The following is a 14,469-nucleotide window of genomic DNA, read 5'->3' as shown; positions in this document are numbered from 1 at the left end:
TATAACGTACTCACACACAAGTTAGTGTTACTGGCCCCAATTTGGCACAATTATTACTGAAATTATTGAGAATAGACATAGTTGACATAGGTAAATTACCTATTGTACCCTTTAAAGTTAACTAACTAGCTTGTTAATTAATTAGCTTCACAATCTCGGGTGATGTTAGGTCGGGTTTTTCACTAAAATAACATATTGAGTCCAGAAATCACCCACTCAGCTCTTTGAATGAGATCATGATGATCGCATCTGAGCTGATGTGGCACAATTCACCAAAATATGAGGTCATCATGGAAAGGAACTGTTCCTCAGGCCCTAACATGAATGGATCCTTAGAGATACGGGGAAGCCAGCCTAATTTCTCTTCTTTCTTCTTAACAGATTTCTGGATTCCCCCTGCACCTACCGTTTTCAGAGATCCGTCCCATCATCGAGGCAGTCTACAGCACAGGGGTTCACAATGTGGAGGCGCCAAACATGGAGTTTGCCCTGGCTGTGCATGTACACCCCTACCCTAACAACGTTCTGTCTGTGTGGGTTTACCTAGCCTCTTTGATCCGCACACGCTAGCTCTCTGGCCGGGCTGTTTCTCGACCATTGTTTTACTGCACTTTAGAACAGATTCTTCCCGTAGAGCACAACCACTTTGCCTTTTTTTTTGTTTTCAAGTAATTTATACTGTATTAATCATGTGTTGTTGTTGTTGTTTTTTCTACATGAGTGAGGCAAGCTCTGGATGCAGATACATGGTTTGGGGTTCCCATCATGAGTACAATGCTGGTGGTACCAAAGTTGAAGCTCAGTCTCAGTTGTGATGTATAAGTCTATATATATATATATATATATATATATATATATGATATACACTCATTGAACACTTTATAAGAAAAACCTGTATACCTTTGGACCCATTAATACCAATCAATCATCGCTTGAATGCCACAGCCTATTTGAGTATTGTTGCTGACCACGTGCATCCCTTCATGGCTACTTCCAGCATGATAATGCACCATGTCACAAAGCAAAAATCTCAAACTGGTTTCATGAACATGACAAGAGTTCAGTAGCCTTCCTAGTCACCATATCTGAATCCAATAGAACACCTTTGGGCTGTTTTGAGAGCAAAGGGAGGCCCTACCCAGTATTAGTATAGCGTTCCTAATACAATCTTCAGTAAGTGTATATATGTACTGTATGATGGAACAGTTTGACCTCATTTATATCATGATTTTTTATGTAACTATACTTGCATTGTGTCCTTATTACAATGAGATTGGCCTTTTTAAGAGTATACACACACATTTCACATACCGTACACAAACATTCCACTAAGCAATTACACAAAATGTTAACATGTAAAAGATCAATCAAGATTCAAAATCAAATTTAAACCCGAAGATCGTTTTATTGTTCTGCGACTGAATTTCACATAAGCAATAGAACTTCTCATGCAGAAAGTTTGAACAAGCAAATAACGTCTCATGAAGATTGATATGCTATGTATGACCAGCGGTGACATGGGGTTCAGGCTAAGTGGCATTTCTCCAAATCTGCTTTATTTGGTTGTTATCTTACTTCTAGCATCTCTAAAAACCACTTTTGCAAATGAACGCTGTCCCCTGGGAGAACTCACAGAATTGACTTCAAATCCCCTTGATTCAGTGAAGGGCAGTGACGAAGGAAAAACACTCCATTAAGTATCAACAGATCTACCCAAAAGGAGAAAGATTAAGTTAAGAACATTATGGATGATACAAGAGGCGTAAGTTAGAGATATATGGATAAGACTAGTTCCTGCAGCCTCAGATACCACCTTACACCTGAAATGTTTGCTCCGCTCAGGAACACAAAGGTGAGTGTGTCAAACCAAAGGGGCTTTGCACACTACAGACAATATTTTCCTTTCAAATGCTGTTTCAGCAACTGTGAAGGATGTGTAACCAGGCCAGCTCAATACAGATTCATAGTGAAATGAGGGTATAACAGTGATCAGACCACCAGGGTAGCCAGAACAGTCTGGATCATCTCTGGCAGTGCCTTGGTCACTGTGCAGTACCCAGATTCAGTCATTGACAATGCATCCCTATAGTAGACTCACAGCTGTTTTCCCTGACACAGATTAAACCTAATCCTAGACTAAAATGCATCTTCAACAAGATTTTCTATTAAAAACAAATAATAATCTAGTCTAGGATTAGCCTTAATCTGTGTGCAGCCCTTCAACATCAATCCAATGGGAATATAACAGCATCTTCCACCATGTGAATCATCACCTATAGTACATCAGCCAATATTTTCCAGATTCTCTTTTTATATTGACGACAAACTTGTGTGTGTGATTGATCATTCGTGACAGAATATCCATACCCGTACAAAAGGTGAGTGATCAGATGGTTACTTCTGGAATCAACCCAGGGATGTTAATTGCAGGTGAACTAAAGCATGCAGGTAGGAGCAGAGTAGGTGGACCCAGTTAGACTACAGAACACTTGGTGTCCACTTGTGTGAAGCATGATCATAATATTCACTAGAGAAAACCACAAGTACTTGGTGTTCATGTATGACTTTGCAATTGAGGAAAAACGGTATTAAAACTCAACCCAAAATGTCAACAAAAGCCACGTCAAAATTCCCCAAAATAACCAGAATTAACTTTCGCAGATACTTATATATAAACTCCTCCAAAAAAGTTGGAAACTTTATTTCAGTCGATTCTTCCTCCCCTTTAATAATACCAATTGGTATTGTATTTTATATTGTTGGAAAGCCTGATTAGTCACCTTTACAACGAGGTACACACCTGTGATTGACATACACCTGCCAGAACTTGAAGTTCAAATACCTAAATTACTATATATATATATATATACCTGGTATTATTACTAAAGGGGAGGAATAATCAACCAAAACTTTACAAACTTTTTTGAGGAGTTATATATATATAACATTTCCCTAGAAATGCTATATGGGAATGAAAATGTCAGGAGTCAACCTTTTTAGTTTTTTGTTTTACAGTTTCATCTAGAAACTATTTTTGAGTGACAACTCAAACTCAACGTACAGCCAAAGGTATTCCCAGATTAAAGTGCAAATGAGGAACCATGATGGGAAGGAGAGGGAAAGGTGGGGGGAGCTAGGGCTAGATCACTCTCCAGAGCGGCAGCAAGCCCTGAAGCCACACTGCAGGTTCTGGCAGCCACTGGCCGTGTCAGCATGGGGACCTGCAGAGAGAGGGCGCTGTTAGACAAGCTAGGCACTCACTCATAGGCTACTTATTCCAGAACGGGCGCTATAGCAACACATTTAATTTTTCAACTTTGAGAGGCCATAACCTTTGAACCGTTTGTCCTAGACACCAAAGCAACACTGGCAGATCCGCTATTTGGACTGAAAAGATTTTATTATATTATATATATTTCCCACTATTTAGAATTCTGTGAAAAATAAAAACAAATCCAACATGATCGGACGAAAAAACATGGCTGCCACATGCCTCTCAATATTCTGCATTTCCAGCCATTTTTAAATATATATATATATATATTTGTAAATCTTCTTCTCATGAACCGCCAGTCCAATTTACACAATAATTGTTACGTCGTACGTTTGTACCAGTCCCTGCAACGTTCGCGAAGGACAAGTTCATACTTCTAAAACAGCTACATGCTAATTAAAATGTACCATAAATTATGACATACAAATAGGGCTGTCAGTCATTGTTAGTCTAATCAATCTCAAAGTTAAGTGTGCTTTGAGACAGTGCCATAACATAGATATGTAGCAAATTTGTGGTTAACCCGTATGCCCTTTAATTGCCGCTTGTGGCTATATTTCTGTTTGTAATAGAGTTTAGTATGACGTTGTTAACAGCAAACACAGTGACTGTGTTTCTCTGACTCTACCTTAAAGCCACAATCCTTCATTCAGAAATCAGACCTGCCAAATAAAGCTGAGAAATGTTTCTACTCTCAAATGAATGGACAGAACCCTGGTAGCAAGGGCTGCATCCGGATTGTCTAGAATCCTTCCTTTCCTGGTCTCCTTTCCTCGACCTCTTTAGCAAAAGTCTGAGGGAGGGCGAGGACAAGGTACCAGAAAAGGAAAACGGGTAGGTACACGCAGCAACCATTGTTGGTCTGTGACATCCAGTTTTCCTTGACATTCCTGTAGTTTGTATACAGCCTTATATTATAGGTAATGATGATACGCCCACAAGCCTCGTCAGCTTAATTACAAGTAGTCTTCAAGAATAAATGGTTATATACACATCATACATTTATTTGTCCTAAAACAGCTTTACGAATGATGGATTGTGGCTTTAATGCCCACTTACCTTCCACCTCACAAGATCAGCAGTGGTGTTACATAAAGCATTTACACTGGAAATCGTGCTGCACAGGTGAGGTTAGGTATGTCTGTCATCACATGACTTTACACAAGTTCCACTGACACGTTTATCTAGCATACAGTAGGCTTTGCCCTCATATCTATGAGGATCCACGAGAAGACGACATTTACCAAAATCCAACAACATTCATTAACGTAACTCCGTCATGCACATACTGTATGTTATATACAGCTTTATCAAAAGCACATTCAAGGTGAATAACATGAACTTGTGTGTGTGTGTGTGTGTGTGTCTTACCGTTGATGTTGTCACAGTAATAGAAGTGCTCGTCATTGAGGGCAGGGCAGGCAGACACCAGCTCTTGCAGGCCAACCTCAGTGATGAGGAGGCAGCCAGACAGGTTCAGATGCTCCACGAGAGGAAGTCCTCCACGCTGGGACAGCACCCTAAAACACACACAATCAGTCTTACCTCTTTCAGCAGCGGAATCCCTGTTTATCAGAACCAACACTATGAAGCTGTAGGCAGCTGTTTTTACTTTCACTAGAACTTTCTCACTTGGCTCACATTATCAGTGGACAGAGGCTCAGTGATTCCCCCACACGCACACACAGAAACACAGTTTTTCCTCATGATTGCTAATTTCAGAACTATAGGCAGAAATGATACAAATTATCGCATTCAATCACTTACAATACATACAAAGCTTGAAACATGAAAACCTGAATATGCATGGATCTATCAGAAGAGAAGCAGGCAGGGCATTTTTACCTCAAGCCCAGGTCTGTGACCAGGTAGCATCCAGAGAGGCTGAGAAACCTCAGCGAGCGCTTGGCCTCTGCTTGCTCAGTCCTGTTTTTCAAGCATTGCTGGCCCTCAGAAGAGCATTTAGTCCAAAGCTCTGCACTGCCCCTGGTGGTGTTAGACTCACACTGCGGACCACCGAAAGTCACCAGGGCCGTCTCACCAGAGCAGCAAGTAGAGTGGCCGCAGCTCGCTGTGTACTGCTGCTGCCAGTAGGAGGCGCTAAAGCCAGTCTTGAGGCCTCGCCTCCTGCTCCTCCTGCAGCAGCATGACCCTGCCCCTGGCTGCGTCTCCACAAAGCCCCTCCCTTCGGTGACAGACACGCCCCCGCGGCGGCTCCACTCTGCTGCGTCCTCGATGTCGGCCAGCTCTGCGGGGTCCAGGACCCACACACGGGTGGGGCTGCAGGGCGCGTCCCGACCCCGCCACCCCGCCCTCTGCTTGAAGATGAGCGCCTGCCGCCCCCGTCCTGCTGGATGGAGACTCCTCTCTGCCAACAGGCTGATTGGAGAAGCAGGACTTTTCAGAAGCTTGGCTGGCCGATGGGTGCGTTTCACCGAGCATGTAGAAGGTGCCGGGTCCCCGAGGCCTAAAGACAGCTTCTTGAGGGTGTGGTCAGTGATCTTCTCACAGCCTGATAAGTCCAGGTGCTCTAGAGAGAGACACGCCCCCAAAGATGACCAACTGAGGAACAGTAGAATAAGTAGAAAAACAGTAATTAATTACCATAATGACTTTAGGTTCATATACCAGAATAATATATCAGTGGTCTGGCAATGTGTCTATCACAGTACCTTATATATGAAATTAATGGCTGGTGTTTCACTTAAACATTAAATGACTCTGAAGAAATTAAATCTTAGAGCGGGAAAAGGGAGATAGATGAGATACCTGTCAAAGGCGCAGTCTGTGACGTCAGTCTGGGTAAGATCCAGGTGAGTGAGATTCGGACAGAGAGTGAGAATCTGACGCACCTGTGGAAGCAGAGAGCCAGACACACTTAGGGATCATCAATCATACATCACTGCAATATAGAGCCAACCCTATCTGAAACATATGTAAACTGTCCTATATGCAAACCAGTGGTTTTCAGCAACGGTCTTTAGCTAGTGAAGTGGAAACGTCATATATAGTCATACACAAAAATATATAACATATATGCACTTCTGTCAGAAAATGCACCACTTCTCCTAGAGAATTGTTGCAATTACAAATGATTTGGTATTCACATGTTTATTTCTGTTGTTTGCATTGGAACAACACAAAACACAGAGGAAAAAAAGCCAAATCAGATATCATTCCACACAGAACTCCAAAAATGGATTGGACACAATATTATTATTATTAATAATAATAATATTAATAAAACATAATATTTGGTAGCACATAAAATAACTGAAATCAATCGCTTCCTGTAACCATGAATGAGTTTCTTACACCTCTAGTGGAATTTTGGACCCCTCTTTTGCCAACTGCTCCAGGTCGCTCACATTTGACGGGTCGCTCACATTTGATTAGAAGCTCTCATGATTTCGGCTTCACTTTTTTTTTTTTCTGTCAGCAGTGGGGTCCTCCTGGGTCTCCTACCATAGCGTCCGATTTAATTCAGATGGCGACGGATAGTGCGAGCTGACACTGTTGTAACCAGTGTCTGCAGGTTAGCTTGAAGTTTATCTAGGTTTTTTATCCCCATTCAAACAATCCTTTGTTGCAATCTTTCATACATTTTTCTCTTCTGTCCACATCCTGGGAGGTTAGCTACAGTGCCATGGGCTATAAACTTCTTTATGATGTTGCGCACAGTGGATACAGGAACATGTAGCCTTGAGATTGTTCATGCTTTTCCACAATTTGGTTCTCAAATCTTCAGACAATTCTTTGCTCTTCTTTCTTTTCTCCATACTCAGTGTGGTACCCACAGACACGCAACACAAAAGTTGAGTAAACCTTTTGCCATTTTAACTGGTTGCAAGTGTGATTTCTATATTGCCAGCACCTGTAACTTGCCACAGGTGAATTTAAATACAAATTAAAGGAGCATTACATGCTTGAAATACAATTATTTCTTACAATTTTGAAGAGTTGGAGTTCTGTGTCGAACAATATCAGATTTGGCTTTTTTCACTGCTTTTTTGTGTTGTTCCAATGCAAACAAAATAAATAATCATGTGAATACCAAAGCATTTGTAACGGCAACCATTTTCTGGGAGAAGTGCATTATCTAACAGAAGTGCAGGGGCGCCAATATTTTTGTACATGACTGTAGTAGGTTTACAACCAGGTAGGTTTCTACAGCACGAGGTAGGGGTGTAACGGATCATTTTTCGGATCAACACAAAACATTTTTGTTTTTATAAAAACTGCTTTTTCCTTGAATTCTGTAAAAACACCACTTTTACTATGTGACAAAAACCAACAACATTCAAGATGTCAAAACTGGTAATATATATATACATACATATATATACATATATATCATATATATATAACATATTCTACACTCAAACATTACATAATTATACTGAAATACACTCAATTTAAATGATAGGAGAGAGGGAGGAGGCGCCTGGTTGCAGCAGTGAATCACTGGGCTCTTTAAAGCAGATGAATAAACATGTTTTATGCCACTTTTAACTAAATAATAAAGTGAACCCTTATTTTGAACATGGTATGAAAAAAATGCCTACATTATCAGAAGTTGTCGAGCTACCTTTTTCGTGCCTCCCGTCATAGTTGACAGAGAAGCCAAAGTGCTCCCATACATGGGATTTAAATGACGAGGGAGGCATTGAGTTCTTCTCCGCCGAACAACGTAACATGATACACTTGGGCCGCGTTCGTAAATTTGCTTTGAGAGCGCCGGAGCGCACACTGGGTCCGACATCATAAAGGGACCAAGTAATTTGATTGGACAAGAGGCGTTCCTTGAACGCTGATCAGATTCCAGAGCGGATTTACGAACGCAGCCTTGTTGTTGTGGATTCCAAGCTTCACGTGTAGCGAGCAAACAACGGATTCTTTTTCTTTCGCATTATCAACCTATCATTGCGCTTTAGAGTGAAACAAAGCCCGCAACTGTCGCGTCTATCTTTTCATGGCAACTCTACATTGTGATTTACAAGAGATATTAAGTAAGATATTAAGTAATATTATTACTTGTTAACATTTTGCAATTGATCCGCGGTACACATGCGTTCCGAACCGTGGAGGGCGATCCGAACAATTCCGTGATCCGTTACACCCCTAGCACGAGGTGGTCCTCACCATCTTACTGGAGACTGTGGAGCTGTAGGCCAGAACGATGGACCTGATGGAAGAACCCACAGCTGGCAGAAGGTTCTGGATCATTCCGTTCAGTAGTTTCTTCTCCCTTTGAGCAGTGTTTATGGCCAGGGAGTCTTCATAAGACTCGTCTAAACAGAGCAGAGAACAGAGTCTTATACACAGATATAGATAATGTAGTCCAATGCAGGGAGATCTAATCATGGGGGCCTAATACCCCCCCGCCCCCACCTGGAATCTGCCAGATCCGGAACTGAAGACAGAGCTTACCAGACTCATCCACATCTGCGTCCTCATCCCATTCCTGATACGCCAGGCCCTCATCCTTTAAACTCTTCACCCACGCCTCATCTGGCTCCTGGTCAACATCACCTGGGGGGCCGCTGTAGTTACCCCCTAAGAAACAATCACACACAACTCCTTTATCACAAAACACTAGTACTCGGCAGCTTACTTCTTATGAAACGATTCTAGAAGTGTCCAAACAAAGTCAACATTGAACCATGATAAGTTCTCGGGAGCAGCCAGCTCAGCTGTTTACCTCTGGCCCAGCGTACAGGGTACAGGTGCCTCCACAGAGAGCCAGTCTTGGCCAGGTCGGACCAGGCTGAGCACACCTGGGCTGAACGACACAGGTCCATTGGTCCGAGGTAACGGAACAGCCTCAGCAGAACCTCTGGAGGGAGCTGAGAGATGTGGGTGGATCCAGGTGCTTTCTCTAATTCTGAGAAAGGATAGCACACAAGTGGTCCCTCTGAAGCGCATACTTCTCCACTGCTCAAGGTCAAAAAGGCATTGTTTCACGACTGCAATGTTTTGCTGTCCGAAATAAAGCGTCTTAGTGAGATTAATCTGTCTATAAAAACATTTCTGCTTTGTGTTTGAGCGCACTACTTGAGAAACATTTTGGTGTGGGACATTTGGCAAACATGGAGAGCTTCCTACATCCTCCAACAGAACTGTGTTATTGTGGTGGTAAATTGGGAGTGTGTTTGTGGATGAGACGCTGCCTGTGTGTGCTGGAGAGAGTGAAAGGGACTAACAAGTCTCATCAGGATGGATATGAAGAGGTATGATCCAGGGAAGGTCATTTAGGGGTGCTGGACTCACCGTCATCTGTCTTTTCATGGTCAGAATATTTGAAGGCCTTATGTAGCTCTTCTGCCTGGCTCCATAGACTCAGGCCCTTCAGCACTTCAGCAGCACAGTCCCACTGCTGCTGGCTACAGTGCTGTGCTATCACCTGTTTCTTGATGTCTTTCAGCTCTTCATAGGTGAAATATTGCATCAACATGGGCTGAAACACCTGTAATGCAGTCCATAATTTTAGTTGACATTATACATATGTCTATATATATATATCAGGGTTCCGACAAGTTTCAACAAGTAAAATGTAAGTCCTTTTAGACCTTTTTTAGACCTCTTTGGATATGATTTTAGACCTACTCGCGACACCGTATGGTAGCTTTTTGTCATCCTCGAGGTGATGAAATTAGGGATGTCATTGCCATACAGACAAAAAAGGAAGCGAATTGGCATTTTTTTGGTTCCAGCTTGATTAGCCTAATTTCCACATAAATAGATGTGGTTGGGCTGATTTCCTTGCAGGATCTCATTTTTAAGACCCAGCACCTCATTTATACAGAATCACTGGAATTTTAGACCTTTTTAGGCCTTATTAGTTGGATTGCTGGATTTGAGACTTTACGGCTTTTTAAGACCAGCGCAGGAACCCTGATATATATACACACACAGTGGGGGAAATGTATATATATATAAAAAAATATTCTTCATATTTCCACTGCAGCTACTCGCATGACATTTAGACCAGACATTGGTATTAACTCTAACTACACAACTAAAGAAATGGTAACACTCCAATCCATAAGAAAGGTTCTGTGCAATAAAGGGGAATGACACAGGAAATAAGTATTGAACACGCTAAATGAAATGTATTTATAGTATACATTTTATACATTGAGGGGTTGAGAAATTCGTCGGTAACCAGTGCCATTACTGCTCAAATGTTGTTGCGAAGGTCTTGGGAGAGTTCTTTGCCTCTACTACCCATCATGAGATATTTCTTGCAGGAAAGCTTGGTGACAAATGACTTGTTTACTTGCATTCAGAGGTGGGAAATCAGTGGGATCAGTCAAATCGGTGGGAACAGTCAATTGCAAAGAACAGTGAGTGCATACCTCTTCCTCCTCCTTCATGTGGGGTAGGAAGTCCTGTGTAAAGGCTTCCAGCCTCTCTTTGAGCTGCCGGGCATAGTTCAGCTGCTCGTATTCACTCTGCAAACATATAAATGTAACATACAATATATGAACAACACATACACCCATCACCAACGGTCCTTCACTCCACTTCAACATGCTAGCAATCCACAACTTCTGCAACAACACCCAACACCACTGGGTGTTGTGTCAAACACATTAGAGCCAACAGACTAGTAAAACTGGCAGCCAATAGGCCTACTATGACAAGATATTGAACAAATGTTTGAAGCTAAACACAACATTTTAACAATTATGAAAACCACGGTCAAAGTGGTCTTTCTTTATTTTTTTATGTATGAGATGGGTCAAAGCATGGTCATACTTTGGTTTGCATCCATCAAACACTTTTCCAGTGGCCACATGCGCCCTGTAGCGCGACAGAACAGTAGCTATCCTATCAGAGGACACCCCGCGCGCATTGATTTACAGTTGATAAATCAAATCGGCTTTTGAACGTTAAAAACCCTCACCGGATTCGGCAAACGGACAGTAGCCTACTTTTGGTAGAGAGAGGGGCAAAATAAATGACACAAGATGGAGCTTCTTTCAAAACAGACTACACTGTTATGGGATCATTTTGGATTCAAGCCAAACCAGAGGGAAGAACCTGCAAATTTGGAAGGGGCAGTCAGAAAACCGCTCTGAATCTAAACAAACAGACACACTGGTTTCAGATTGTGCTCCAACACACTAGCTAGCTGGCTAACAACAAAGACCATTGAGTTAGCTAGATAGCTGCTCTGCATGTTTAGCACATCACAACATGCTGACAGGCCATGAACATGCTATAAACACATAACTACACATAACTCTGACACACAGTCCCTTTTGTATTGATGAGGATACATGTTCACTTCTATGTTAAAAAAAAGTTGTTTTATGATAATAGAGAGGCATGGTTTACTTCATAGGTTGCTGTGTTATTACACAACAATTAGGCCTATATTGTTATTATATATTATTACAATTATTTCTGAGACAATTAATTGTACAGCAAAAAAAAACATTGTTACAGGCCACTCTTTAAATCATGTTTTGGTTTGTTTACCTAATGCATTTCATCTGGGATTCCGCATAGGCCCAAACCAAAAGCTCTTTGAATTTAACTAAGCAAACAATTATCCAAACAAAGTATTGTTTAACTGAGGTGAAAATAAACATATTTTGCCCTCCTTGTTGAATATCAAGTGAAGTTTTTCCAAAGTCTCCCTCTACTAGATGGTGGAACTTTCCATTGTGTTTTCGCAAATTGTGAGTCACAGAACGGATGTTAGAATTAACACAATTGCGCCATTCAGGGCAGGCCATTTTTGGTTTGTGCATTGCTTAAAAGAACAATAACACTCAACTTTGCCAAAGCAGGTCACAGGCAACATTCTTCCTCAGTTAATTAAATGCAACTCAAATCAGCCATTACCTCTCCAAAAAGCTAGCCCTAACGACTTGTCTGACACAAAAAAGTACTAGTCTCCAACATACAATAGACAATACTACAAGGTCCATAGACAAAAACCTACTTGTTGTCTATGACACATCTACAGTACGTGTCCTATTTAGTGCTTCTGATCTCCTTACACCAAATACGCAGAATAACTGTTTGGGTCAAGTGAAATATTACCAAAACAAATGACTAACAAGCTAATAAGATATGTGAGTATTTACATGCCTTTAAGCTCATGATACAAAAATAAATACAGAAGTGAAGTCACCTTAACACTCCGCAAGCCTTTCTCAAAGAGGGATAGCATCTCTGAGAGTTTGTTGTCAGAGTGGACATTATACACCGTGCGGCTGCGCTGCTGCAACAGGCCGATGATGTACTCATTCTCAATCTGCTCATGCATCTTGAACTCCTTGAAGGTGGCACACAGCGACTGGAGAAATGAGCGGAAGTCATTGTTGTTGGAGAAGTTGGTCTTGGATAGCTGTGTGGCATAAGGAAAAGATAAGTCATGTTGCTCAACTGCATGACTTGAACAGTAATAAACAGTTCTAGAAATGTGCTTTACTTCAATGTTTGATTTAATTTGTCAACAAATGCCATTGGCTAATATGACATGGTCATAGTCACTGTCATACATGGAAATAAATGTGACTAAACAAGCATGGCTGTGGTAATCGATGTAAACCTCTGAGCTCTGGTTATTAAGTAAATCAAAATGTAAGTGACAGGTGGTCCCATAGCATCTCTAGCTAGCAAACTAAACTTCACGAATATGTTCTGCGACAGGGTAGTAGAGGTTCCACATAGATGAATGAGGATAATCGACAGGCAGAACATTGTGTGTGCCAATCCCAATGTGAAGGCTCTGGTGATCTTCATTCAGATCCCGAGCTACAGTAGCTATATGTGAGTGAATGTCAACACGTATTATTGACTGTTGTCGCTTGGAAAATGACAGCGTACAATGAATGTGGCGTTTCGTGTTGCACCGTGTGGTCAGACAACATTGATTAGCCTACATTTTAAATTCAACGATACATAGAGAAATGACTTGTAAAATGACGACTGTCGCTAGCTAATGTACTAACTAAGCAGCTATTAGCATGTTGTATAACAACAAGAACCTCGACTACTGCTGGCAAGAAACGCGACATCGGTCAGACAGTGAAACAGTCAACACGGCCAGATGCCATACCTGACTCTAGCAGCTAGCTATCGAACATGATCGATATATCAATAACATTATCGACAAAATAAACCATCTGACTAGGAGCTAAACTAATTAGAACTCACATAAATACCGTGACAAAAAAACACAAATATTTCTCCTGACGTGCCTTAAGTCAGACCGGACAGCGGTTGAGCTAGCTAGCTAGCTAGCTTAGTACCAGCTGCTTTGCTAGCGAGCTACCTGACGCCGGTCAATTTGCACCATGGATGCTGTTTTAACATCAATGTTTGTTGATACACACCTTTTCGCAGTACAGACCCACCAACTGTTTCATTCTCCAGTGCGGGCCAGTGAAAACATCCACTTCATCTGGAAAGGGGGCCATCTTCACTCCATGTAGAACCTGAGCCTCAGTAGCGAGCTTGCATGATAGCCAGGCTAGTCGGACAGCATCAGCGCGAAGCCAGGATGGGGCTATGCAGCATACGTCATACCACCACCGTCACGTGTCAGGGGGACTGTTCCACCACCGTCACGTGTCAGGGGGACTGTTCCACCACCGTCATGTGTCAGGGGAGTAGGGGGACTGTTCCACCACCGTCACGTGTCAGGGGGACTGTTCCACCACCGTCACGTGTCAGGGGGACTGTTCCAACCACCATCATGTGTCAGGGGGACTGTTCCACCACCGTCACGTGTCAGGGGGACTGTTCCAACCGGGCCGCGTCTTCGCCGCGCGCGAATTTGCGAAACCTAGGATGGTAGGGGAAGGCAGGGCAATACCGCTACCTGATTGGTTGGCGAAGCACTCGTGAAGAGCCCCCTCATTGGCTGGCGAGTCTACCATCTAATTAGCCAGACTCCTTGCTAGCAATATTGGGCTAACGTAAACCTTATAATGCTAACTTAGTTCGACTGAACTAAAAGTTAAAAATTTAGATTGATTTAGAATGATTTAATGTTAGCTAGCTAGTTTATCAGCGACAACCTGAGAGAGTGACACAGGACGGTCTGTGGTTGTTGTGAAAGTGTTCCACTGACCACCTCTGTCCACTTGTGTCCAGATTTCATTGACAGTTCAGCCAAGTTCCTCAGCAAGCATCCATCGTAGCTGGATCAATCGGCGGCTTCGCTGTAAGCT

The 14,469-nt window shown here is 42.2% G+C and overlaps 2 protein-coding genes across 2 annotated transcripts in view; one reads left to right on the top strand and one right to left on the bottom strand.

The window, feature by feature from the left end:
- cc2d2a (coiled-coil and C2 domain containing 2A) overlaps window positions 1-1,209 on the top strand; it is a 44,106-nt gene extending 42,897 nt beyond the window's left edge. Inside the window, exon 39 of the mRNA XM_080540021.1 lies at window positions 382-1,209. Within this exon, the coding sequence (XP_080396147.1) occupies window positions 382-570 (189 nt within the window). The 3' untranslated portion in view covers window positions 571-1,209. The remainder of the gene's footprint in view (window positions 1-381) is intronic.
- A 246-nt stretch (window positions 1,210-1,455) lies between these two features.
- On the bottom strand, window positions 1,456-13,763 carry fbxl5 (F-box and leucine-rich repeat protein 5). Its single transcript, XM_080539087.1, has 11 exons — window positions 13,630-13,763; window positions 12,423-12,638; window positions 10,633-10,728; window positions 9,545-9,740; window positions 8,976-9,158; window positions 8,705-8,830; window positions 8,417-8,565; window positions 6,044-6,126; window positions 5,120-5,836; window positions 4,646-4,794; window positions 1,456-3,221 (listed from the first exon to the last, which is right to left on the bottom strand). The coding sequence occupies exons 1-11, from the start codon at window positions 13,711-13,713 to the stop codon at window positions 3,145-3,147; spliced, it is 2,076 nt and encodes a 691-aa protein (XP_080395213.1). The 5' UTR covers window positions 13,714-13,763; the 3' UTR covers window positions 1,456-3,144.
- Window positions 13,764-14,469: the final 706 nt, after the last annotated feature.

Source organism: Nansenia antarctica (genome assembly GCF_963989245.1).
Source record: "Nansenia antarctica genome assembly, chromosome: 1".
NCBI classification, from domain to species: Eukaryota; Metazoa; Chordata; class Actinopteri; order Argentiniformes; family Microstomatidae; genus Nansenia; species Nansenia antarctica.
Note: the sequence above shows the minus strand (reverse complement) of the source record. Positions and strands in the feature narration are given on the sequence as shown.

Coding starts and splice junctions, on each gene's coding strand:
- fbxl5 (XM_080539087.1), bottom strand. CDS start 13,713: ATGGCCCCCTTTCCAGATGAAGTGGATGTTTTCACTGGCCCGCACTGG. Junction 5,837..6,043: donor ACAGACTGCGCCTTTGACAG/GTATCTCATCTA, acceptor ACTGTTCCTCAG/TTGGTCATCTTTGGGGGCGT. Junction 3,222..4,645: donor TTACTGTGACAACATCAACG/GTAAGACACACA, acceptor CTCTCTCTGCAG/GTCCCCATGCTGACACGGCC.